A 26462-nucleotide genomic window follows, 5' to 3' on the forward strand; every position below is an offset into this window, starting at 1 on the left:
TTTTGCCTGCTGTAATATCTTCTTCCGCGCTCCTACTGTCTTTCTTTTCTGCCTGCTAGTTTGCAGTCCTCGTTATTTCCAGCATGGGCTGCCTTAGCGTTTGCTTGCTGGGCTGCTGGGCTCTCTCCCACCTTTCCCTCACGTTTCGCTCTGCCCAGGGCCCCCATCCCCGGCTCTCCTCAGCCCGCCCTTCCTGCACAGCCGGTCCCTGTCGCCAGGGAGCAGCTGCCGCTTCCGGCCACTTGCCTTCCCTCCTGCTCTTGGGGAACTGCTCACCTCCCTCCTGGTCTGGGGTTTCTTTCCTGTCCCCCACGGGAAAGCCCTCCCGGGGAGGCCAGGCCAGGGCAGAGCGGAGGCCCAAGGGCTGGGGGAGGGCAGAGTCCTGAGGGAAGGCTGCAGCCTGGCGCAGGCCTCCCCTGTCCCGGGGCACCCCGGGCTTTCATTAACCAGCCCTCCAAGAAGGATGCGAGCACTGGAGATCCCACACGCTCCTGGAGCTGCCCAAGAGAAGGCAGAAATGAACATAGATGCTCTGTTCCAACAAATACAGCGCACAGAGAAGCAGGCCGAGGAGAAGAGGCGCCTCATACACCAAGGTCAGCCCCCGGCAGCCATCTTGTGTACCTAGTGGCGGCACCACTTGCGCCGCTTGGCTTCTCCCTTCCCTGGAGGATCCTCAGGGGGAGCGAGGCAGTCCCGCCACACTTGTGCTTGGAGCAATATCATGTAGGGAACATAACTGGCGAAAGCTAGGCAGGCAGCCAGGCTGGCCTCTTCCTGCCAATGGCACCTTTGTGTAAGAACCTAAATTTTACAAACTGGTCACACATGCTTACAGATTCTTGTTGTGTTGCAGTTAAATTTGACATAAACAGAAGTTATGAAAAAATTAACCAAATAAAAGAAGAGTTGAGCAATGCAAAAATAAAATTAGAAACTAAGGTAAGCTGGCAATGTTTATAGTATATATAATAATGACATACAATATTTTTACAAGTACGTGATCTATACTTTTTATGAATAAGTTCATAAACACTTTTAAGAAGTATTCATCTACTGAGTGGCTCAATGTTTAACAATTTTACAGCAAACATTTCTGTAGTGATCGTTATCAGCACATCCATGTGCTTCACATGAAAAGAAGTCTGTCAGTGACTTTTCTCTCTCACAGATCTCACTCCTCAGGCTGAGCCCTGGACATGTGCAAGGGCTTGCTCACCTCCGTGGTAGGAACATTTTCAAACACCACCTCCAAAACCCATATTCACTGAACGCAGCACATCCACACAGGAAGGTCACACCTACTCCCCAGAAAGAGGTCGGTAGGGAGCAAATCGCCACTGTCAGGTCAGTCCGTCCACAAGACACAGACACCAGAAGTGACCTGCAGGACAAATTAACTGTTTTGGTACAGTTTGAGCAGCCTCAACGTAACACTCTTGGAGCTTGTTGCAGCATTTTCTTTTTTGACATGTGCACTCATTCAGAGGCCTGGAAATCATTTCTTCATTGCCCACTCCAATTATTTTAAAGTTTTATTCATTTCACAGAAAATATATGAAAACATTCCCTAGGTTTACTTCACTGGATCTTGAGTGATACACTAAAATCTTCCAGGGAGCCTATGTTCAGTTATGCCAGGCCTAAGAGTTTCATTAGTGATACTAAAGACTGAGGAAAATTTCTAAATCTATTTAATGTTTTAAAGATTTTATTATGCTTTCCCTTTAACCAAACTGCAATCCAATTTTTAGATTAGGCTTCCAATTTTGCAAGGTTTTTCAGCATTAATACCTGTTGCTACAAATGATTTAAAAAATCCATTTGCTTGTGCCTGAAAATGAAGTCTAAATATTGTCCCTTGTGCTCTTAAGTATCTGCGCTGGCAAAATGTATATGCACAATAGGAAAGCATATGGAGTCTCCTCTGAAGTTGGGACTGTTGTGTCCTATTACTTGAACAAACATCTACAAGAACACTTGGGGAATTACCTCAGCTAATTATGAAAATAAATGTTTGGGGAGTGAATGTCATTCTTCCACAAACAGGCTATTCTGTCTTTTGTTAAAAACTATGTACTGTATATCTGTATGTATATATGTATGCATCAATATCACTGTGATGGGGTCAGAAGAAAAGACAGAAGTCATTTACAATATTTTCTAGTTGCAAGTTCATTCTATAATCTTGCAAGCAGTTACTCACATGCTTACATTTATGCATGCCACAATCATAGGGCCCAGCAGAGCTTTAGAACAGGAACTGTTACTTAGCCAACACAAATTGTATTTGGGTCAAGTCCTTTGTAGTCTGCTCATAAATTAGTTTATGAACATCACAATTTTATTTGTATGCTGCAAATTTGTTATTGATTCACTGTGATTTATAATGAAGGTTTATGTGGTAGGTATAGATGGTCCCAAGAGTAGAGCCATTATTGTAAATGACTAATGGGAAGAACTGAAGAACCATTCCTAATTAAATCTTGTGTGCCCTTCCCACCAGAATTAATAATAATCTTACTGGTGTCCACAAAAATATATTTTACTTGCCTGTTTAGTCTGGCATTGTTTGATTTATAAAAAGAAAATGATACAGAAAATAAAAAGAATGAAAAAATGCATTTCAACCAGACTAGGTTTAAAGTTTCAATACAGTTACTGAAATTAAATTATTTAAAGTAATTTATTTTTCACTATTGGAATTAAGTTTATTATTTACACTTTAAACATATTTACAGTAGTTAATATAATTCAAATCTTACTAAATAAGGCTCTTCAACTAAATTCCTGCACCAAATAACTGCACATCTTCTCTCTAAGCATACATACCCAAGCACATGCATGCAGAGGGGCTTATTCCTGAGCAAGGAGATGAGACTGAGTTCAAAAGTGTTTTGACATCTGTTTCACAGAGACTGCCTGTGGTCAATCAAAGGTTCCCAGGAAATGCTATTTTTTCCCTGTGTTCTGTAAAATCAAGTAGCATGTAATTAGAGTCTGAATTATAGCATTTTGCCTTTCATGGCTCAATGATTTCTTCAAGAAAATCTGTTGCAAATGCATAGATTATATAGGCGCTATACAGATAAAAAAACTACACTGTAGCTAGTTATGTTCAGTAATATAAATATGGTAGAATAAGACCATCTACTCTCTCTGAATTAGTATGTAAAATACATGTTTTTGAGGCAAGCACCTCCTTGGCACTCTGCCTGTCAGACATGTCAGGGACAAAGAAAAAATCTGGTCCCTTCCTTTCCAATTCTTATTCTAGTTACATCTGATTCTTTTGTCCTCCTCCTTTTTAATCAGATGTACTTAATCTGTACCCTCTCCAATGTCATCTATATGATTTACCGATCTTTTGTTTTTTTGCCTCTGTAATATTATTACTAATTGGTCTTTTCTCCATCTGCAAACACGAACAGTCATGTATCACCCTGACTGTTCAGCTTATTTCCTGATACCTACTCTGTGCCTTTATGGTCTGTGGGCAATTCTGCTGCTAACTTTGGTTTCCCTACTCATTGTTCTGATTCTTACAGATTGAGTTATTCTCTTGACCTCCTCTTCTCTGCTACATCAGATGAATGCTTCTCATCTTTTAAGACTCTTGAACACTTAGCTGTTTCCTATTTGCCTGGTCTTATAATTTATTCCACCATGTATCTTAACCTACATTAAATAATGATACAGTGGGTATGGTGGAAAACTAAGAGGTATTTTTCAGAAAATTTTGAAAATGAAATGGTTGGACAGCATAAACTACTTTTTAAAATAATTAGAACTAAAAAATAAAACTATATGCAAAATAGCAGCTTGGGTTTATTTGTGGTTTATGGCCAAACTGTCTTCAGCCCATGAGCAGTCTCTCCACACTTCCTTGGCTGAGAATTCCAGGAATTGTGCTCAGCAAAATATGAGCATCTCTCTCTCTCCTTTAGCTACACAATACTAGCATTGAAGAGTTGATGACATGTACAGCCATTCAGATAATCTCAGTCATAACAGTGATCTTGGACCTCTGTCCCTCTGATTTTATTGTCTGGTTTGGTACGTGATGAGCAAGACCGTGGGATGGAGGACACTGTATTATGTTGGGTATAAGATTCAACGTGATCACCTTTTTCCCTAATTTTAACCTGAAAATATTTCTTCTAAACAGGAGAAAGTTTAGAATGCCCTTTCAGATAGAGTGACCAGCACTAAATCCAGCCTTTAAAGAGAGGATACTTCTCCAGATTTTTATGGAAGATTGGAAGCTAATGAGGGGAAAAAAGAGCTATTATGTTTTTGCTTATCCAGCAGCTACACTAGCTGTGTTCTAAATGGACAAAGATCCTGTCATCCCATATCAAAATATATGAACCAATAAACAATATCCTCATTTTATAACCATTTTTTTTTCTCTTGGAAGGTTCAGCATCTTTCTGAAAAACTCTTCTACTTAGAACTTCTGAAGAAACGTGAAGACAGCTTAGAAAAACAGAAAGTTGAACTTATTAATCAAAAGAGTGCTCTTCTTAAAATCTTTGTATGTTTCCAGCTATAATATTCATATGGTTCATCTCTACCAAACTGCATGAGTGTAGTCAGCTTTAAAATTTGAAAATATGGAAGAATTAATATTATAAATCTGAACAATTAAATTATTTTCTGGCTCTAGCATATTTAAAAATATAAATGTAAATAAATTCTCACTTTTAATTTAATCTTTGATGTTAGGTAATGTGTACTCCAGATTATTTACAGAGCTGATTTAATGTTCTTAACTTCAATTTCTAATGTCTGTTGTTAAATGACTGTTTAATATTGTCTTTGTCTTTAGCATATTTTTTTCCCAGAAAATAAAACAGCTTTCCTGGGAGTTATCAAGAGAGTTATACTGCGTCTACATTCTGCAGAGGAATAAATAACAGCTCTATTTAATTTAAAAACAGTCTGAAAAAGAGTGGCCATATCATGCTACTGATTTGAAACAGAACTTTCTACTAATTTCAATAAAGACTTGAACTTAAAAACATCTAGCACAGGGTCTATAACATAATTTAGCAATTTTTGAAATGTTTGCATATAAAGAATATACCCATTTACTTTGTTGGAAAAGCAAGCTTAAAACAACAGAAAAAATGATAGTTGTAGACCGCTTTCATGTTCTCATATGTCAGGAAAAGTAAATATATTATTTTTATTAAGTGTAAGGGTAAACATTGACTGTGTTTCAGCCTGCCCCTCTTTTTTCACCTGAACATTCAATCTTCCCCTTATTTTTTCAGACAGATGCAAAGAGAAAAATGACTGAAGAAGAAGATAATTTTACTAGGGAAGTAACAGAGTTTAACAATGAATATGGACTAACAAGTAATAGAGATCATCTGATTAAAAAAAAAGTCAAGAGTGAAATAAATGATTTAGAGAATGAGACAGCTCTTTTAAAAAGTGGTAAGTCTTACATTGAGGGATTTTATCTTAGATTACCAGAGTATACAAATCAGTAAAATATAGCTCTGCAACACATTATTTTGAAACCTGTTGTCTTGTTGTCTGGACACACTTCTTAGCGCTAAACTGGAAGAGTGATCTGACCTACCACATTACACTGACATAATTAGCCTCTTATACACCCCATCCTCTTCAGCCCTTTCTGACAATGAACATTATGAGAAGAAGCAGACCTGCAAATGTTGCTTCCAGTGTCTGATATTATAGCCAGCACAGAGATGCACTGCCACGCATAATGTACCATGTTAGGCTTGCAATGATTATACTCACCTATGGTTGACTTAAATAAGTTTCTTCAGTAAGAATTATATGCACAGATGTCTTATAGGACTCGTCTTTTACAGCCACAGGATAACATTATCTTTGAGTCAAGATACAGAATATCAGATTTCTCAGAACAGAGTCAGATTGAAAAGCAGTCCTACAGCACGGAAATAGTTGTCATGGATCACAAGCTGAGCATGAGTCAATCATGTCAGAAAGCCAACAACATATTAAGATGTATAAATGTAATTTTAACCTCTAAGACAAGCAAAATAATCCTTTGCTCTATTTAGGGCAGTTAAGCTCTTAGCTGGGGTACTGCACATCTGGTTTTGGATTTTACGCTTTAAGACAGGTGTGGACCAGCTGGAGAGGGGTGAGAATGATTAGAGATCTAGAGGACATGACCAGGAAAAATGGAAAGAATTGGGACTATTCAAGCTATGGACAAAAGGACTGATGGAAGATTGATATCAGTCTTCAAATCTCTAAAAGGCTTCTGTAAAAAGGAAAGTTATATATTCTCCACACCCATAGTGAAATGAATGAAAAGTAACAGGCGTAAACTGCAGCAAGGGAGTGTCAGGCTAGCTATTTGAGAAATGTTTCTAACTAAGAACAGTGAACAATGGAAAGAGATTGCCTTAGGAAATTGTAGCGTCTTCATTACTGAAGGTCTTTAGGAACAGGTTAGAGAAGCATCTGTCAGAAATGACAGAGGTATAACTGACCCTGCCTTCAGAAGGAGGAATGCAGTAGATGACCCTTCAAAGTCCTTTCCAGTCTTACAGTTCTATGATTCATCAAACACCAGCACTTTGTATTCCTTGGCTGCTGATGCAAAGTCACTGAAATACAACTGCCCATTTGAGTTTCTACTTAATGGTACTTTCATTTCTATTTGATGTGGCTCTGATTCTGATCTGCAACTGAAAAAAACGGTCTGTATTTGGTGGCAGATGTTATATTTAACTATTAATTTATTTTCATATTACATATTCAGACAGATCCGATCAGTCAGTCTCTCAGAGGTTAGGCCAGTAGGACAGGAAAGGTGACTAAAATCCTTTCTTGGGTTCAGTTGTTTTCTCGATTCCATCCTTTTTAAATTGCAACTCTTTCGAGGTACAGATTGTCTGTTTTTGTGTTTGCTACACTCCTGAGCACACTAGCATCACTCAAACAAGTATATGAGGTCAACCAGTTGTGAGGGAAACAATCACAATTAACTCCAGAAGCTGTCAACATTCTGGTTCAAATGCCTGTAACACTAAACAAAATATGGGTTTTTTTAGTCCTACCTACTCAACAAGTCCACCTATACAATAAGTCATCTTCCTTTATAGCTGAAGTAAATCTAAAGTAAAATATTTATAATTATTTTTATGTTCAGTCAACAAAACTGTCAAACATCTTAATAAAATTTTTAAAATTTTCTTTCATAGTAATATGTGTTATAGGACATATAATTTCCTGTGAACTGGGTTTTATACAAGTAATTTTAGTTTTATATTTAATGTTCTTTTTGAGTAGCTGAAGACGGTAAAAGTAGTTAAGAATATTTAAAATTATATCATGAAAACTAAAACTGTAACGCTTTTAATTTAGGATATAACTTTTTCTCTTAGAAATGGAGTCAATGGAACATAAAAATGGTCAGTTAAATGCACTCCAGCTGCAGAAGAATGAAATAAAGCAGGATTTATTTGCTCTCCAGAGCAAACTCAAAGGTATTTGTGTGTCTGATAATCACCTGGCTGTCTGTTATGATAATTATTTATGATTTGACAAATGCATTTGAAAAATCTTTTCTGTCAAGTTATTTATCTCAGCAAATTAGAGTAAGTCATAGAAATAAGATTTGTATATATTTTTACATTATGTAGCAGATCATTTTAAAACATGTCTGTAACAAATATTGAATTCTGATATTCACATTGAGTGTCACTGAAACTGAGGTATGTACAGATTTGCTGAATCACAACCTGTAAACATGAAAAAGCAATTTCCACTTTTGCTGGTAAGATGTATATTTAAAAGTGAACTTAAAACCAGCATGAATATTTTTTAAAACCCATTAACCTATAATTAAAGAATATCACTAACATTCAAATGTTTAAGAAGCAACATGTTTTGCATACATAAAGACAGGTTTGGCTAAGGGTCTAGACCTCTGTAAATGAGTAAATAACACATAGTAAGTGAGCCAGGAGAGAGATGTTCATAAAGTGTTTGGAGAAAAGTATGAAAGTGTCTGAAAGACTGCAATGTTTATACCTATTACAATAGTAAAACAATGTCTCTCATTCTGATGCTTTTACCCTCCAAATAGTTTTCACAGCAAAAAGTTTAAAAAGATAAATTTAGAAAATATAGGATGCCTTGGAATACATATGACTAAAGTATATTTCAAAGGTCATTGTTATTTTATGTTTAGATCTTGAAAAAGTTATCAGGGAGGCTAAAGGAATCACAAAAGATTTAGAAGCAGAAAAAGTCCAAGTCACTGAAAAACCTCAGACTGATCCTGAGTGTTTAAGGTAACGGTGTCATTTCAGTAAGTTCCTAAATCAAGTTTTAGATCTGTAATTATAGATCAGTCCTAGTGGCAATGCCTATTCTACCTTTACTATACAATATAAGGGAACAGACTGGTAATGATTCATTAGGTGTTAGTTTGCTCAGACGTGATGTTTATGTTTTCCCCATATACAAAAGTATGCAATTTTCTTCAACAAGAAATCTTTCAGTGCAAAAAACAACTATACCCCTAAGTGAGCATCTTTTTTCTATTTTATGGTGTTCTCTATGAATATGTCTGTGAATATTTAAAACTATTTAACAGACAATGCAAATGAACTCCTCCTAGAAGAGCTGGTCCAAAATACTCTCTAATAGAAATTTTCAAGGAAAATGCAGCTTTTGTTAACATCACATTTTTTCCTAAACATTTCTGAGTTCTTTACTAAAATAAATAAATACAGGGGTTTTTTTTTCTGAAATCAAGGAAAAATAAAATTTTGCAGGGAACCCAGAGCGTATTTCCGAAAGATGGTTTGTTAAAGGCCCATTTTTTGCTGAATACTAATTTTTGAAAGAAAATGCCCTATTAATAGCCCTCCTCAACTCCTTATATGTTGTTGAGACGTGGCCAAAATTTCCTCAATGTAAAAATTAGTTTGCTTACAATTCTGCATACAATAGCAAAAACTTTGCATCCAACATAGACATAGAGGAGGACAATGTAAATAATAATAGTGGCTGTAGTTCTGTAAGACAGTCTGTTTTAATTCACTCTTTTACGTTACTCATTCCATTGTGATATATTAGGTTTTCTGATATATGAAGTTGTCATCTTCTGTCTAAATAGCACACTTCCCTTGGAGCAGTTTACTGCCATAATGTCACTTAATATTCAAATTGGCATAATTAGTTTTCTAAAACTAGTTTCCTGTGTATAAAATAGAGAATTAGCAAACATTAGATTACTTTAGATCCCCTGCCCTGCCACTGATTCACAACAAGATCATAGGCAAATCATTCATTCCATGAATGTATGTCTAACTAGGGAAATTAACTCACAGATCTGTGGAACTATATTTTGGTTGTGTCTGGGTGGAAGACACAAGTGGATAAAATATATTAAATTATCTTAACCGCAAAAACAGCAAGCTTCATTTGCAGGCAAAGCAAGAAGTATGATAAAATTTCTTAATTCATAAAATGCTTCATTTTATGGTCAGAGTTAGCTTACATTATTTAATAGTTGCATGTAGTGCCTGAGGATCTAAAGTGCTACTACTGCTATTACTACAATCACAAAGAAGCAAGTGCTCATTAATATGCAATAATATATTGAAGAACGTTTATTTACATTAATATGGTTTTTTCATTTCAGATACTAGAAAAAATTAGGAGAGTTGCATAAATCATATTTTTATCTTGCACTTGCTTTTGATCTCTTGTATACATGCAAAAGCACAATGATTTACAGAGATAGATGGCTCTCAACAAGCTAACTTAGATGCCAGAAGCAATTTAGCTATGTTATTGCACTTCTGTGTCAGCACGAACAGATTCTTCTTTTCAATATAGTTTTGCACATTAGCATAGTACCACACTTCCAGTACCTTCCTCATCTGCCTACATCTGTATGTCCTTGCAGTGTGCTGTGTAAAATAATCTCAAACCTCACCAGACTCATATACGGCTATTAATTTTTTTTTTTATAAAACCTGCTCATCACTTTTTGGTTTGGACTTCTGAATTAAGAGGAAGAGAACTGCTGAATTAAGAGAATTAAGGGAATTTAAAGTATTATATGGTATTAATAGCATATTTGGGGTCAGAAGAGAATGAAAAAGAAAACTAATTAAGTAACTGCAAGTGGCACCTCAGGTTATGTTATCTTGAACTCTCCACAGACTTGGTCATCTGTAAAATAATACAAAGGAAGAAAGGAGTGAAAATTAAATCATAACATTCCTGAGTCACTAATTATTAAACTACCTCTGATTGCTTTGCTTTCTGTTCTAAAGCTGCATATTCAACAAAGAATATGACTTCTTGACCTTCAAAATGATAAGCTATTTTACATCAAACAGCTTTTAACATTAAATGAAGGAGATGTAACATCAGTACAGTTCATTCAGAGTTGACTCAGAAGGAAAGTAAATTTGGTTACAGGTTAGTCAGTGTCTTGATAAAAGCCAGGTATTTCAGTTATTATCTAAATAATGAGGAAAATGCATTAACATTTCTTCTCTAAAACTATTTTATTACAAATTCTTAGAAAACATTAATAAAGCAAATGACAAAAACAATGCTGTGTCTCAGTTCAGTTTGGAAGTTTAAATAGTATGTTTTGCTGGTGGAATATTTCAATGTTGCCTAAAAATTAAACCTCTTAACTGCTACTATTACAATCTTTTGAGAAAATTTATTATTATCTTCCAAGAAAAACAAAATATCAGTTTTATCCTGCTGTTGCTTCTGCATGCTTTTCAAATGAAATATTTTACAAAGAAGTTGTCTTGTTTACATAAAATACCTGGTTAAATAAAATTTTAAGCCCTGATCCCAAGCTGGACTCATAAAAACATTTCGTTATATTAGCTTGCCCATGCTTTTACTAAAGTCAAAGGGCCATGGCTGATTGGCGTTATGTTTGTGTTTTACAAGTAAGTCAGCTCAAGCAAGTTTGACCAAAGCAATAAAGTCTTTCAATCTTATTTGTGTATTAGCTGTAAAAGGCTGAACAAGGATGTTCAAATGTAAGAATGTTGCTGAATGGGGCAGGTGATTTGGTGACAATGCACACACGTAAACCTAAGGTATTCAGTGCCTTCTTTACTTGAGTCTCCACCAGTAAGGTCTCCTGGGCCTCTATGCAGTGCATGAGGGTTGAATCAGGGATTACTTAAGAGACCTAGACCCATAAAAGTCTGTGAGACCAGGCGGGCTGCACCCAAGTTTGCTGAGAGAATTGGGCCATGTCCTTGCAAGGCTGCTGTATGTTAATAAAAAGTGGAGTACTGCAGGGGTCTATCCTGGGACCTATCCTGTGTTAACATCTTTATCAGTGACCTGGAGGGGGTGATTGAGTGCTTGTTCATCAAGTTTTCAGATTATACCAAACTGGGGGGACCAGCTGATATGCTCCAGAGCATGACCGCCATCCAGAGGGACCTAAACAGGCTGGAGGAATGGGTCGACAAGAACCTGATAAAGTTCAACAAGGACAAATGCACAGTTCTGCAGATTGCAATGATACAGGCTAGGGAGCAGCTCTGCTGAAAAGGACCTGGAGGTCTTGGTAGACACCAAGCTGAACACGGGCAAACAATGTGCCCTGGCAGCAAAGACAGCCAATGATATCCTGGGCTATATGAACAGGACTATAATAAATAGATTGAAAGAGCGATTATTCCCCTTCTACTCAGCACATTAGACCTCATCTAGATCACTGTGTGGACTGTGTTTTGCATCGCCCTTCCTCCTCGCCCCAGTTTTAAAAAAAGTACAGAGAAAGTGGAGTGAGTTCAGCAGAGGGCTACCAAGATAGTCAGGGGCTGGAGCATTAGCCCCATAAGGAGAGGCTGAGGAAATAGGGCTTGTTCAGCCTGGAGAAGAGAAGGCTTGGGAGGGAACTAATAACCTTCCAATACCAACAAGGAGGTCACCAAGAAGATGGAGCCAGGATCTCCACAGTGGTTCATGGTGAGAGGACAAGAAGCAAAAAGCATAAGTTGAAACAAGAGAGGTTCAGACTGGCTTTAAGGAAAAAAAAAATTCAGCATGAGGACAGTCTTGCAGTAGAGAAGGTTGCTCAGAGAGGTTGCATAGTCTTCATCCTTGAATGTTTTCAAGACTTGACTGCATAAGGACCCCAGTAACCTGGTCTGACCTCATAGCCAACCCTGCTTTGAGCAGGAGGTTGGACTAGGTGACCTGCTGATGTCCTTTTCAAACTGACTTATCCTAGGAACCTATTACCATTGTGGCTTGCATGAGGCAGAGAAAATGGCCCGTAAATGGCCCGTAGATCAATGCATATGCATTGGCTTGTATCCACAGTGCTTCAAGGTAGTGTTCTCTGCATGCTGCATAGCATTTGGTCAGATAATATCTCATCTTGTCCCTTTGTGGTGTCTCTGTGACGTTAAGATACATTTTCTTTTATGGACACATACTTTCCATTCAGAATGCCTGAAATACCAAAAGGAATTATGTCTAGCACAACACAGTGGTCAAAAGCATAATAGCAAGCATGTGTTGCATGCCCTGCAATGTGGTACAGAAGTATTTGAGGGACTATGGCTGTTGCAGCAGAGGAAATTCTGATGCAATCCTCATGCTGACAGTCTTTCTGGAGCAGGTTCTTGAGTGAATTATCCTGTCCAGTGCCCTGGGTACCCCCTCAAAGGGAACCTGGGAGCAAAGAAGCATTCCTGCAGTGTCAGTGAGAACAATTAAGGCACCAGGCACCTGGAGTGAAATAGAAAACCGTTCTGACCGTCTGCAGACACCTTTTTGTGAATGAAGGACATTTTGTAGCCGAAGTGACAGCCAATACAATCTTAGGCATACTAGCATATATTTTAATATGAGTCAGTTTTGGTCACATCAGTTTGTCAGTTTGGTCAGTTTGATTGGATGTACTCTGTTTGGAAAATGACCCTTTTTAGGCTAAGACAAGGCTTTTCTTTAATGAAAGCTTTTTCTCCATACAGAATCTATTGCAGGAATATCATTTTAGTTTTTACTGAAAATCGTATTTAGTGCACATTATGCAGAGAAAGATATTTTGACACAATACAGGCAATGCAGATTTTTAAAAAGGCATATTTTTTCAATGAAATAAGCACAAAATTTGATTTTCTCACTTTTTACAGAGCAGGAAACCACACCGCTTTCTACCAAGGTAAAATTACCCATGATTTCAATGCTTCCTTAGAACAAATGCAAGAGACAGTTAGCATCAATAACCTGATATATGTAGCTCCCAGGCCACCTTCTAAGTCTGTTATTGTAGCACATACTAGTCCCCACTTAAAAATCAATAACAAAAATAGCTGGCAAGGCAAGAATCTTCATTATAATTAAGTATGTATCTTCAAGTAAATTGTATTTCAGCTGAAGAACATAGCCAGCTAACTCAAATTACAGCTATTCATCTTTGATCTGAGAAAAATTCCCTGTAACATATCTACACATTCATAACATTTTTCTGAAATCCATCAAAGAATTACAAAAGGTCATGAGAATCGTACAGTGCTAATTCCTGCAGCTATTGGTGCTGCAGTTACAGATATGTTCTAATACGTATCAGATACAAGAAAAAGCTAACTAAAATTTGAATGTTATGTACTGATATGGTTAAGGGCTAAAATAAAAATCCAGTAAAATTTGGATTTTTTTGAGTGTGTACTTTTCCAAAAAGTGGCATATTTGGAGAAAAAACAGATTATCATTTATGTCATCTTTTTATGAGATATGACAGCCCTGAAAGACACCCTTTTCCAAATGCAGCATTTGAATGGATGATCAACACTAGAAGGAAAGTTTCTGACAAAACGCAGCCAGAGTTCCTTGAGGTCAGGGAGTGCTCTACCTTCTTGTTGGTTTGGGAAAACCGTTACCAACAGTATCACTAATGTCAAAAAACACATTACATGATTGTTGCTGCTATAATTTGCCTATGACTGTCTTCTGAACTTTCAAAATTTCATGTCTACTGTCTTTTCCATTAAATTATTATATACTATAAATGACTAATCTGCCTTCTGCACATAATAACCCCCAGCACAGTTAAAAATATTCTGAATCCCTCAGTGGTTTGATAACTGTTTTTTGTTTTGTTTTGTTTAAGATCAACCTGCACAAAAATATTTCTTTCACAACTGTTCAGTGTTGACTAACTTTCACTCCCTTCTTCAAAAAACTACAATTTTCACACATTCATGATAAGCTATAGTGTATTCTGCATTTTGCATATGCATTTTATTTCAAAAGATTCCCCCCTTTTATATTTTCATTTAGAATACTGTTCTTCATTTTTTTAAACATGATACACCAGACCTTTGCTTTCAAGTGATGTCCCAAGTAAGTCTGTGGGATATACTTGCTCCTGGATATCCAGGCTTGTATATTCAGTGGTTGAAAGAAGTTGAGATATTTTATTTTCTGAAGAAAAACAGTGTTCCATCAAAAATTATGCTTTTATGGGAGATGCCATTTCAAATTTTTCTACTGCAAACTTCAGTGCTAATTTTTTTGTACTGAACTAAATTCTGATTGACTTTATCATTGAACAGAATGACAATGAATTAGACTTTCAGTATTCCTTAAACTTTTTTCTACTCTTTTGAAACTTTTTCACAGAATACTAAGAAGTTACTCATCATGAAAAGAAAAATTAGAACTTTGCAATCCTGCTGTTATGTCCACTGTTACTTCTTAGTAACTAGTGAAATTCTAAAAAGCTAAAGAGAGAGAGAAAAAGACAGTAGGAAAATAAGACGCTTTAAGTCAATCACAAAATTTAAAAGAGAAATAAATATTCAAAGTTAAGACAATCTGAATCCCTTCAACACTCATGAAAAATTTGGATCTAATTAAAATCTGTTCTGATTAAGAACATGTAAAACAAAAACCATTTTACATTTTCAATTCATTTTCTCTTATGAATGATTTTCACTCATTCAGAGAAGTGTTGAAGCTTGTGTTGATGTTGCCATCTTGATTATTAATGTTAGAGGCTAAATTCTTCATGCTCTTGTCAGCTTCTTTTGTGCAGTTCTTGGCAGCATAATGTTGGTTCTTACTGACCTAAACCTGAAATGTTTTTGCTTCAGTATTACTGAATATCATTGGTTATAAAATGCTATAAACAGAACAGTGGGGTCAAAATATGAATTACATTGCATGCATACAGGTTTCTATTTTTTACTTTCTCTCTCTCCAAGACCTTGTGTGCCCTCTGCCTCTGTGTAGGCACCCTGGACATTGTAAGTCTCACGGTATCAGTGCATAATTCAGAGAAATCTTTAAGAAAAGAGGGCCTTTTCAGAAGAGATCTGCCATTAAAATCAAAAGCCTTATTTTAATAATCTGTTCTGTCAGCCCCAAACACAGAACAAAAGAGAACTTTGGCATCAGCTCCCTTGAGTCACATTTCCCTGGCAGATAGCAAATAGCATCACTTAAGTGGTACAACACAAGAGTCAAGCAGGGCCTTTAACTGATACTAGTAAATTCCTAGCTATGGCCTTTGACTCTATTATATTATCTGTAATTACTTGTTATATTAATTAACTTCTTTCATACTTTAATTTTATATTTTATGTGGCTTACGTAAAGCAACCTAGAAATAATTTTAATTAAAATTTATTTAGACTAAGAGCACACAGTTTCTACCTAAAATTGGTATTTTTCACAGTTCTAAAGGTAGACTAAGAATACATTGTTTCTTTAAAGCCTGGATTTCTGTTCTATTTCAGAAATGCAATAGCAGAAGGGAAATGCATGAAGGTAGTTTACTTTATAAATGGTTTAAGGCTTTGTTTACTTGCCTAATTCATAAAGATGTAGAATTACTTCTGATACTTCATAATACAAAAAAAAAAAATTCCATTACCAAAATTATGAAGGAACAAATGATGCTTTCTTTCATATAAATCATACGACAAATATGTCCATTAAAGCTGAACAAATGTTTCATACTAACAGTGGACTGCCTGAGGCCATGATTCTGGTGGTTTTGAAAAAAATATTTGCAATTTAATTTTATGTTAAATTTTATAAGCAGGAAATATCAATCTCTGGAGTAATACATGGGATTCAAAATGAGTTTTTTAATGACAATCTGCTCATTGATTTTTGAAGCTTTTCTTCTTAATAGTAGTGCCCAGTGGAACTATTACGTTTTGAATTATGTTAAAATAGGTTTCCCGTATAAATTATGTTACGGATTTATAAAAAGTAGATCAACTCTGACTAATGATATCTTTCTTTGATAACACAACTGCCTGGTTAGACAGAGAATGTGTAAATGTCATCCATCTGGACTTCAGTAAAGTATTTGATATTATCCCAGTGGGAAATAGTGGGAAAGTATTAGTTAACCTGGAGAAGACTGGCATTAAAAATTTTGAATATGGAGATGACTAATGGTGACAATACAATAGAGCTAAAAAAGGTGTTGAGAAGGAAGGTAACTACAGTCACAGCTGATCTTGCCTAATGTTTTAAATAATGACCGATATAGCAAGTGTGTTAAGACAATACTGTGAAAAAATGGAAGAACTCTAGTCCTTGTAGACTAAAGTAATTAAAATTATGAGGAATATAACTATAGAAAGTGCAAGTTCATGTATTTGAGTACAACTAAGGATTAAGTGCCTGGAAGCAAAGGAGAAGAGAGACCTTAGCACACAGTCTTATCAAAAGATAACTATAAATTAGTAAATATATTGTAACTAGTAAATATATATAAACTAGTAAATATAACTGTGGAAAAGGTAAAAGCAAGAGGTATTTCCAACAGAGACTAGGAAAGTATAGCATTTCATGTTAAGGACACTTCGTTTGCAATACTGCGAACAAATCTCTCAACTATTTTGAATTTTGAAAAAAGATGCATTCAATCTGCAAGAGGTGTGGGGAATGAAGACCCTGTCTTACAGAAGGAGTCAAGGACATGTCTACATCCTTCCTAGGTCTGATAAAATGATACAGTCCTCATGAAGCAAAGCAGAACAGTACCAAGATGGGATACAGATTAGTACAGCAATAGGATAGCTGCACTAATGCACTCAGATTGAAATCTACATTTCCCTGTGCAAGTACAAAAATCAAGACATTTGGACTAGAAGGATCATTGGCCATACATTATTTCCCCTGCCTTTCAATAGTAATCTTATTGACTCCTAAATACGTTTCAGTTTTGATGTCTGTTATGCTTGTACATTTCTCCTTTCCCTTATAACCTCTTCTTACACAGTCTGTTCCTATGATAAGTGGTGGTGTTTGCTCTTTACATAAAAGCAAATTTCATCCTAAATGTGCAATTTAGTTCAATGTATTTCAACCTTTCCACACTTCTCCATCTATAATAATATATTCCTTAAAGCTTTTCTTGTGATGTTTTAGGTGTTTGGGAATATAAATTAAGAAAACATTTCCCAAGACCTAAGTGTACTTTTCACAGAATCCCATAATAGTTGAGGCTGGAGCAGACCTCCATAGATCAACTAGTCCAGCCCACCTGCTCAAAGCAAGGTCAACTAGAGCTGGTTGTTCTGGACATTGTCCAGTCAGATTTTGGGTATCTTCAAAGCTGGAGACTCCACAAGCTTTCTAGGCAACCTGCTCCAGCATATGACCACCCTCACTGTAAGAAAAGTTTTTTCTTATGTTTAAATGGAATTTCTTGTATTTCAGTTTGTGCCCATTGCCTCTTGTCTGTTCACTGGATGCCACTGAGAAGAGTCTGTCTTCATCTTCTTTACATCCTCTTAGGAGGCATTTGTACACACTGGTAAGATCCCCTCAAGCCTTCTCTTCTCCAGGGTAAACAGTCCCAGCTCTCTCAGCTTCTCCTCATACGTGATGTGTTCCAGCCCCTTAATCAACTTTATGGCCCTTCTCTGGACTCACTCCATTAAGTCCATATCTCTCTTTTACTGGGGAGTTCAGAACTGGACCCAGCACTCCAGATGTGGCCTCAGCAGTGCTGAGGAGAGGAAAAGGATCACCTCCTTCAACACGCTGGCGGCACTGTTCCTAATGCAGCCCAGGATGCCATTCACCTTCTTTTATAAAGAGTTGTCTGATAGCATTCACAAAACACAAACTTTAATCAATGATAATTATATGTTTCACAATCAGCATTTGATCCAGAACAGCAGAAGCTGAGGTTTTCTAATTTTACCTAAGGTATTTCTATTTCTTTTCATTTACTCCCATTTTTACATAGCCTAGTACCCTGTTTGTTTTGGTTACTGTGTTGCATCTTCTTGCTGTAATTTACTATTGCTACTAGATCACTTTCTTAATTTGCTTCTTGTATTTCTGCTCCATCTAGCACATACTTTTATAATTTATTTGTTCAACTCAAGTGCTTGAGTTTATATTTTGAAATACTGACTTCCATTTAGGACTCATTTTCTCCCTTTCTCAATCAATTGATAATAGTCTGAAATGTATTGATTTCTTCAGCAATAACATTCTTTGTCTGGTATTGTCAGCAGACTGTAGATACCTAGCAAAATCCTGCTGTCACTTTAGAATCACACATTAATTTAGTCCCAATACTGAATTGAGGCTGGTCTCATTGCATTAGCTCTACTTTGTCTCAAGACAATAAACAAAATCTTCTATACTTTTCTTCAGTTTGAGTCAAGTCTTAAAATCTTGATAAATATTTTTTCTGACCTTTCTAATAAAATTCAGGAAAAGCAACATACATGCTTTCAGATTTATAACTAACTTTTTAGGGAACTTCCATGTTTATACCATAAATTCTGTTTCCTGTAAATCAGTGAGGAACATTTCCTTTCCTGTTGTAATACATTCTAATGTTTTCCCTTGTATTTATGGTAAAAAATAAAATGGTAGGCATGAGCAAGGCAAAGACAAGAAGGAGAATGAGAAAATGTTCTGCTTGTCTCAGCAAAACATAACGAAGAAATAGTTTGTGTCTTCTGCAACTGCAACAATAACTGGGTAGGCCTTCCTATCTCTTGCTTATTAGGAAAAAAAAAAAGACCCACTCTAAAACACATATTCACCCTCTCTTCAGAACAAACTATTTCTTCTCTGAGACCTCTGTACATAAAATCATTCCTGGAATGCAAGTTTTGGCTACTGGAGCCTTGATCCAGTAGTATGAATCTGTGGATGATTTTCAGAGAAACCTATATGCCAGTAACATTATTTTCATTGCAGTCCAATTCAATAATAGCAACATCTATTGATTTCACAATTATTTTTCCTATTTGCCTACTGTATATACAGCTGAACTGCAAGATGAGTGCATGTCAACCACAAATGACAATGACATTTAATAGCTGCACTCATTTCGAAGCTGCAAAATCTATCATCTTCAGTGATTTCCTCCACCTCCATCTATTTCTCGCTTCTGGCACTCACAAATAATGGAAAATGGATCATTGATAGCAGAGTGCAGCCTAGGAAAAACTAACATTCCCCCCCAAAAAGCTGATGCTGTTGTCCCTCCTACTTGATTTAAGACTAGGTTTTGCTATTGTTATTTATCTTAAATAATATTTTTCAAAGGAGCAGTCAAACCTCCTTTCACAAATCTGGCATTTCAACCCCAGCTATTTATTACAGACCATTAGCTGTGATGCTGTAACTGACTAAAACAGTGTTAATCCACTGAAATGTCATTTTTGAAAGATATATTTGTCCTCAGAGAGGCTAAAATGCTAGAACTAAAACAAAGGATGTGGGGGGCCAAATTCTAATTTGATTTTTCAGAGTTTTTTTTAAAGGGATTGCCATGTTGTCGTAGAGATAGGGAGGGTGTAGTGGCAGGATGTTCATCTCTTTCCATTTCTGAAGGTGACAGAAAACCTACCCTACATCTAGACCATATAGTTCCATGTATAACTGATTTGCATATCCATTCTGATAGTGAAAGGATGAGGATGAGTATCTTCCTCATCTCAGATCTAAAAGGAAAAAGCTAAAAGCTAAATCTATTATATCCAGGTTAAGCATTATTTTGAATAGTTCTGTTGTCTCACATTCCTTCTGGTAAAACTTCATCATTTATTCAGTAACTCAGGCTTCTCTGCTGCATTAATTGTGTATTCTGTAACCTAACAGACAGCCTTTGTTTTGTTAGTGTAATATTCCTGGCACATATTGTAATTACCTAGCTTCTAAATAAGAAAGAAGGAAGACCTGAAAGTAGAATCAATTAATTAATGTAAAAATTAAGCATCACATTTGAATGAATTAATTTTACCACCGCCACCCCATACTATATAAGAAGTTGTGCTGGCGCCACATTTAAAAGTTTTCTAAAGTATTTTAAATAAAATTAAAAAATACATTGGCAGAACGTTACAGTTTCAAAGGACATCACCAATAGTAATTAATTCACAATCCCAAGAGTGCTGCATATTTTCTGGTTGTTTCCTCCTTAGCATATACCTAACATGGACTGGTATCATTCTTAGCTGACAATCAGCAAAGCGGCTGTGCATCAATTTCATAGTGTGGAAGACAATGAGGGATCATTTTCTATGAAAGTAACAGATCATGACTTTTCCTAAAGTAAATTTAACAAAGCAGGGCTTTTGTTTGTCTAAGATAAATTAAAGGTCTAATATCACACAGAGGACATATGCAGAAAATAAAAAATGAGGAGCCAAGGCAATGAAGTAAAGCTAATTTAATCCATGTAACCAAGATCAGAATCTGATCTTAGACCTTGAGATGAACTTCTCCCAATGAAAAGGGTCTGTAAATGAGCACAGTAAACTTTACTACAGTACAGTGTGTTCTACATTTCTTAAAGTATAGTTTAAAATTTCCTTTTGTTGGAACACATGTATATTTTATGAATTCAGGGCGAATACTTCTGAAAGAAGAGGCATTTCTCCCTTTCTAATACATACACACACACACACACACAAACACATACACATGTAGCTCATGTAACAGGTAACTGTTTCCATATTCATGGTATGATATTTACATTTTCCAAAGGAGCAACAGAATAAACTTAAGGTTCAGTTTTATGCTACTATTCTAATGCCGGATTGTGACTAAACTATTTCTGTCTAAGCTATACCTTTTTCCATTATCAAAGCCATTTAGATATCAAACACACATTTTCTTATGTAGAAAACAAAGTCTACCTGCACTAGGATAGCTAAAGATGTGCACCATCTATATAACAAGGTTAACTAATTTATTCTCTAGTACGTAAAAGAAAAAAAAATGGTAGCTACCTCCTCTCTCAACTTAAGTAGAAACAGGGTTCTGCATCAGTTTAATGCATCGGTTTAGCTATTTAATAAGAAACAGAATATATGCTTTTCTTCCTTTTTTGTCAGTCTGTGTATATGGCCCACAATATCCACATTGATTCCTGAAGCTATATTAAGGGTAATCAACTTTAGCTTTCTCGTTATGCTTTTTTTTTTTTTAACTGACAGCTATGGAAAGACTCAATATAATCTCATCACCTCGTATACCTGGGACTCCTAAAAGCTCTGGCTTAGATTTCTCTTGTCCTATTGAATATTAATCTAAAGCAAAAAAAATGGGTGATGTGTAAGGTTCAGATGTCTACTTTTAGCAGGACTAATGACTTACAGGTGTCCTAAACACTGATATTCCCCTTGAGAGCTCTTTTTCTATAAAGGGCTTTTCTCCCAGGTCAACTGCATTTTTTTTTTTGCTTTTCAAACTCTGGATATTTGACAGTTTATTTGATATCCTACAATGAGCTGTGAGCCTGGTTTGTTAGACAGTGTTAGGTAAGTCAAGCCCTCTGTTTCTTTTCATTCTATGAAAACATTTGGAGAGAAGCTGCAGTGTCTCAGGAGCTGCAGTTTTTGAGACTCCTTTTGCTGAGAAGGTCTGTTTTATTAACTGCTTCCATGCCAAATGTAAAATTAGCAAAGAGATGTCTGTGAAAGCTGCTTAGGAGCTTGTCTCCGAGAGACAGAAGAAAGTTTTATCCGTGCAAGCACTGTTGTTGTGAACATCTCTACCCCTTTAGGGAAAACCAAATAGCACCCTAAATTTTTTTTGCAGACCACTTCTTTTGGGTCCAGAGGTAACTCGCTGTATAGAGTGAGCTCCATGCTTTTTGATTTCCAAATAACATTTTAATGTTAAGCTACTGATATTTTGCATTGAAAATGCAAACAATACTTTTACAGGTAATAGCTACTAGTGCCACAGGGACTGTCAAACAAACCTGAAAGAATGGAAAAAGTCTATGCTCTTTTGAATGGGAGAAGAGAGTAATGAGAAAATCTGTATATTAAAATTAGTCCTCATTGCAGAGAAGTTTGAGAATGCCTGGCTGAGACTATGGGGAGAGAGACAGCAAGAGAATGAAGAATAATAGGGACAGTGGGGAAAACTGCAACAACAGCAAAGAGAGTCTGTGGAGGGATATGGAACAATGATTACACAAGAATGGCCATACAAGAATGATCAGGCAGAGGGTCCAACTACTCCCATATTCTGTCTCTGCCCATGGTACAGGTGGATGCCCAAAGGAAAGTAAGAACGGGATAACCATATGATACTTAGTGAGCATCAGCTTTCGAATTCACATGTTTAAATAAGGAAAATGATGACTAATGACAACATCACAGTCTAGAAATCTAATAGAGCACTTACTCAAGATATATTTTATAAAAACCTGGACTATCATTTTTTGAAGTTCTCCATACTGCTACCACAGCTGCTAGCAATGAATGAAATCCAATGGTGTTGCAGGAGAGCATGATGTTGGACTGACAATTACAAAACTAGCAAAATTAAATCCCGATCAGGCAAATATATCAATGAGGGTTTTCTCATGGAGGTCAAATAGACAATTGAGACCAAAGTTGAACAAAATAATTATCCAGATAACAGTTCTCTGAAATCATAATTTATTTATTTTTGGACACAGGCTGAAGAAAGAATTGAAAAATTACAAAGATGATCATTGGGAAAATGTCTGTGAGACTTTTAAAACAGAAATTGAAATTCTGCAAATGGTATGCCATTTTCACTACATATTTTAAGTGTTTGATAATTTTAGTTTGAAAGGTGTAGTTTATAATGTTTAGCTGTGCTTTTAGATAAGCAGTTTTATATTCTGTACACAGCCAAATGTCTTTGCATGCAAGTGCACCCCGATTTCTCATTTGTTTTAGCTTCTTTTGTCCAAATGTCCAGGAATATCATTTCTTATGGCAAAGAGAAGTATAGAAAACATTTTGAAGATACATTTTTAGCACAAGAAAGGCCTAGTTGTAGGACTAGCACTAATCATTAGTTTCTTCAAAGTTGCAAAAGATTATGCAGTCAGGAGCTAAATTAATCTTTAACTCCAGCTGTCAGTCAAATGTAAAATGGGAATGTGGAGGCATCCTTTTATGTAAATATTGTATTTTGCCCAGTCACAATCTCTTTTTGAAAAGTTATTAATTGTGTTTTTCTCTAAATATCAGTCTTAATTTCAAATTTCTGTAATTTTCAAATTTCAATAATTATCAATCTATGCAACAATACAAAGAGAAAAAACATTCTGAAGTTCCATTTTTGAAATCAAAGGGTTTTTAAATGGTCATTTCAGAGCCCAATTGACTTGTATGCAGCTGCCACTAGTATAAGTAATAGAACAGAAGTCAAGGAAAATTTGTGTTACTGACTTTTATGATAACTTTAAAATATCTTTTGGAGGGAATGCAACTTTCTTGTACTTCATCCATTAATTTTATCATGCTTAACATTTTCAGAAACAAAAAAAATGTAACATTTAAAAACTTCTCTGTAATGAACATAGTGAACTCATTAGATTTGATTTTCTATAATTCAATTCTTTTCATTTTCCAGAAACTATCACAAAAAAAGTCTTCAGGCAACTGAATAATATATGACACATCATACAAAATGTCATAGATGCTAGTCTTTACATATTTTGAAGATATGTTGTTCAGCCTCTATAAAGATTGTTTTTATTTTTTGTAGGTTAAACTAGAGTTTGTCTCCCTTCACTTTTCATTAAAAACAATTTTTACTGCTTTAAAGGTGGTTTTTTTGGTCTTGTCCTCAAATTCAGCAGATATCCATCCTAAGTTTCCTCTTTTTTGTCTATGAATGGGCAATACACAGTCCAGTACACATACAGCAGAGTTCCTATACTACCAGCTCCATTCATTATGTACCTTTTTTTTTTTTTTTTTTTGGAATAAGCACTCTCCTCCTATTTTTAAGGTAGTGATGTTGTCTCATTGGAGAAAAAAAACCTGATATTACCATCAAGAATTGCTTAAAAGGAGCTGTGGCTATTTATGCCTTGACAAAGTAATTCTTTAACAAACTCTCTGAAGCAGTTCATCTCTAGCAATACTGGATGATAGTCCAAAATTATTCCCAAACATACTGATCAGTAGCTGACTCCAGTGATGGTAAGTCACCCCACTCTATTACCTAGTACCTGATTTCTGATTGTATCAAAACTCTTCTCTTCCTCTCTGACAACCCCCAAAATACTGAGTGCTAGCTTCAGCACTTGGCAGCAATTGCTAAACTCTATTCTAAATGGAAAGATTGAATTTTTAGGGAGTTGGTTAAGAATTTCCATGGAGTAAGGAACCCTCTTCATTTGCACCGGTATGATCCTAGCCCCATACTGGCACCTGACTTTATGTGGTCTTACTGTAAGCACCTGAATTATAAAGACATTCACTGAGGTCAACCTCAGCCCAGTCTGCAGCCATCATCTGGTCATGTGTAACTGTGCATGCAAATAATTTTCAATCTACCTCCCGCTCAGGAGGATGGCTAATATCTTCTTTACTGCTTTTTCTACAGCCAGAGCCCTCCAAGCTACAGGTGGTATTCATCTCTCAGAAAACTGTAACAGAGGTGTTATTAAGAGGATAGAAATCAATCTTTTTTGGAAATTGACCAAGTGCTGCCTGAGAAAGTTTTCCCATTTTAGGACACAGCAGCAATTTGAAGTCTGGCAAGATGCAATCTGCAGCACTGGTATCAAATAAGATTCTGATCTGCTGCGTTAACTAAGATAATCCTAAAAGGTTGGAATTATCATCACTAATAACCAGTCCTGTTGGAGCTGACTTCCTTATAAATTTTATTCTCTCCCCTGATAGAGATTCTCTTAGAACGTGCTTAATTTTAAATAACTTAGTCCCTCTGACTTCTATGGGACTGTCTAACTGCTTTAAAATGAAGCGCTTGCTTGTGTCCTTTGATCAAATTCAGGGCATATGAAAAGTAGTAAAAGTTGTATATCTGAATGTCTACAGGCAGCTAAAATAGTCCCATTTCCAGGTTTAGAGGCTGGAAAAAGGTGTAATTCAGGATTTCCTAGGAGGGCTGTTTGTCCTGGTCATTTTATTCGTATAGGTAACCTTGCTGATGTTGTGTGTGTTATGTGTATTGATTAATCAACCAGGAAAAAGAACAATTTGATTTTGGATTTCAGTCTTACACACTTACAGTTGCTTTTACTTACTAGAAACTCTCTTCTCTGTCCTTCAATGATCTTGTGTTTATACAGTTATTCAGTCCATACATAAAAATTATTCAGCTGTGACAAGCAATAGAATTCATTGATTTATACCATAATTCCACATACATACACATTTCAGAAAAATGGAATGACTGATATCATCCAATAACTAAATTGGATCAATAAATAATATATGTTAGTTTGCCTAAAGGCCTAAAAAAGATCTAAAAAAAGAAATACATGGTCAGCCCTTCTCAAAGATATTTCAGATTCCAGGAAACTGGTTGCAACTTGAGATTTTTTTATAGCTGTGAAACAGTCTAAATTCTTGATTATTTTCATCAAGTTACAGCATAAATATAGCAAAATTTGCAATAACAACTCAAATGGCTAGGACACTCAGAATCAATAGAACAACAAAATGAGAATAAAGTTCACCAAAAAAGTGAAACAGAAATCAATACAAATCCTCTTGGACTAAACAAATCCCTCAACAGCTCTGAAAAAATATAGAGCTAAATTAAACCATCTCTTGCGGGGCAAATGTAAAACATACTGATTTGCCCAAGTATAAAATATATTTAAGTTTGTCACCACTGTCTCATGACTGATGTAAGTTGGGACTAATATAATATTTCTATTTGGAAGACCCAAACTAAAAATGAGGCGGTATGAAAAAGTACTGAATCTTTTGTCATATTTAATTAATTTGTTAGAGAATAGAACATTGCCAAATTGCTATGAAAATACACAAACACACACATACAGTTATTATGAATAAATCAGCTATTTTACAGATGACAAAAATTTGATTTTTAGGAGATATAAATATATATACACACACATATACCTACACGCATGTACCAGAATCTCAGAGTCCAGAGGAAGTAGTTGTCCATCTCTTATAACTAAAAAAGGAGAACTAGAGACACAGAAATAACTTGAT

The 26462-nt window shown here is 35.9% G+C and overlaps 2 protein-coding genes across 3 annotated transcripts in view; one reads left to right on the forward strand and one right to left on the reverse strand.

Annotated features, from left to right (window-relative positions):
- GFRA1 (GDNF family receptor alpha 1) overlaps window positions 1–26462 on the reverse strand; it is a 206870-nt gene that overhangs the window by 173431 nt on the left and 6977 nt on the right. The window contains exon 1 of one of the 2 annotated variants that reach the window (XM_064514274.1): window positions 10163–10179. The exons of the other annotated variant lie outside the window; for it this stretch is intronic. The gene's annotated coding sequence lies outside the window, so the exon portion shown is untranslated. Of the gene's footprint in view, window positions 1–10162; window positions 10180–26462 lie in introns of those variants that run through there. 2 annotated transcript variants of the gene reach the window in all.
- Window positions 518–23904, forward strand: CCDC172 (coiled-coil domain containing 172). Its single transcript, XM_026096178.2, has 8 exons — window positions 518–596; window positions 857–942; window positions 4421–4537; window positions 5280–5445; window positions 7398–7499; window positions 8207–8309; window positions 22943–23030; window positions 23872–23904. The coding sequence occupies exons 1-8, from the start codon at window positions 518–520 to the stop codon at window positions 23902–23904; spliced, it is 774 nt and encodes a 257-aa protein (XP_025951963.2).

The sequence above is a fragment of the Dromaius novaehollandiae genome, chromosome 6 (assembly GCF_036370855.1).
Source record: "Dromaius novaehollandiae isolate bDroNov1 chromosome 6, bDroNov1.hap1, whole genome shotgun sequence".
Taxonomy (NCBI): Eukaryota; Metazoa; Chordata; class Aves; order Casuariiformes; family Dromaiidae; genus Dromaius; species Dromaius novaehollandiae.

Excerpts from the sequence above, each read along its gene's own strand:
- CCDC172 (XM_026096178.2), top strand. The coding sequence starts at position 518 with ATGAACATAGATGCTCTGTTCCAACAAATACAGCGCACAGAGAAGCAG. Across the intron at positions 597-856 it reads GAGGCGCCTCATACACCAAG|TTAAATTTGACATAAACAGA; the intron begins GTCAGCCCCCGG and ends GTTGTGTTGCAG. Across the intron at positions 943-4,420 it reads AAATAAAATTAGAAACTAAG|GTTCAGCATCTTTCTGAAAA; the intron begins GTAAGCTGGCAA and ends TTCTCTTGGAAG.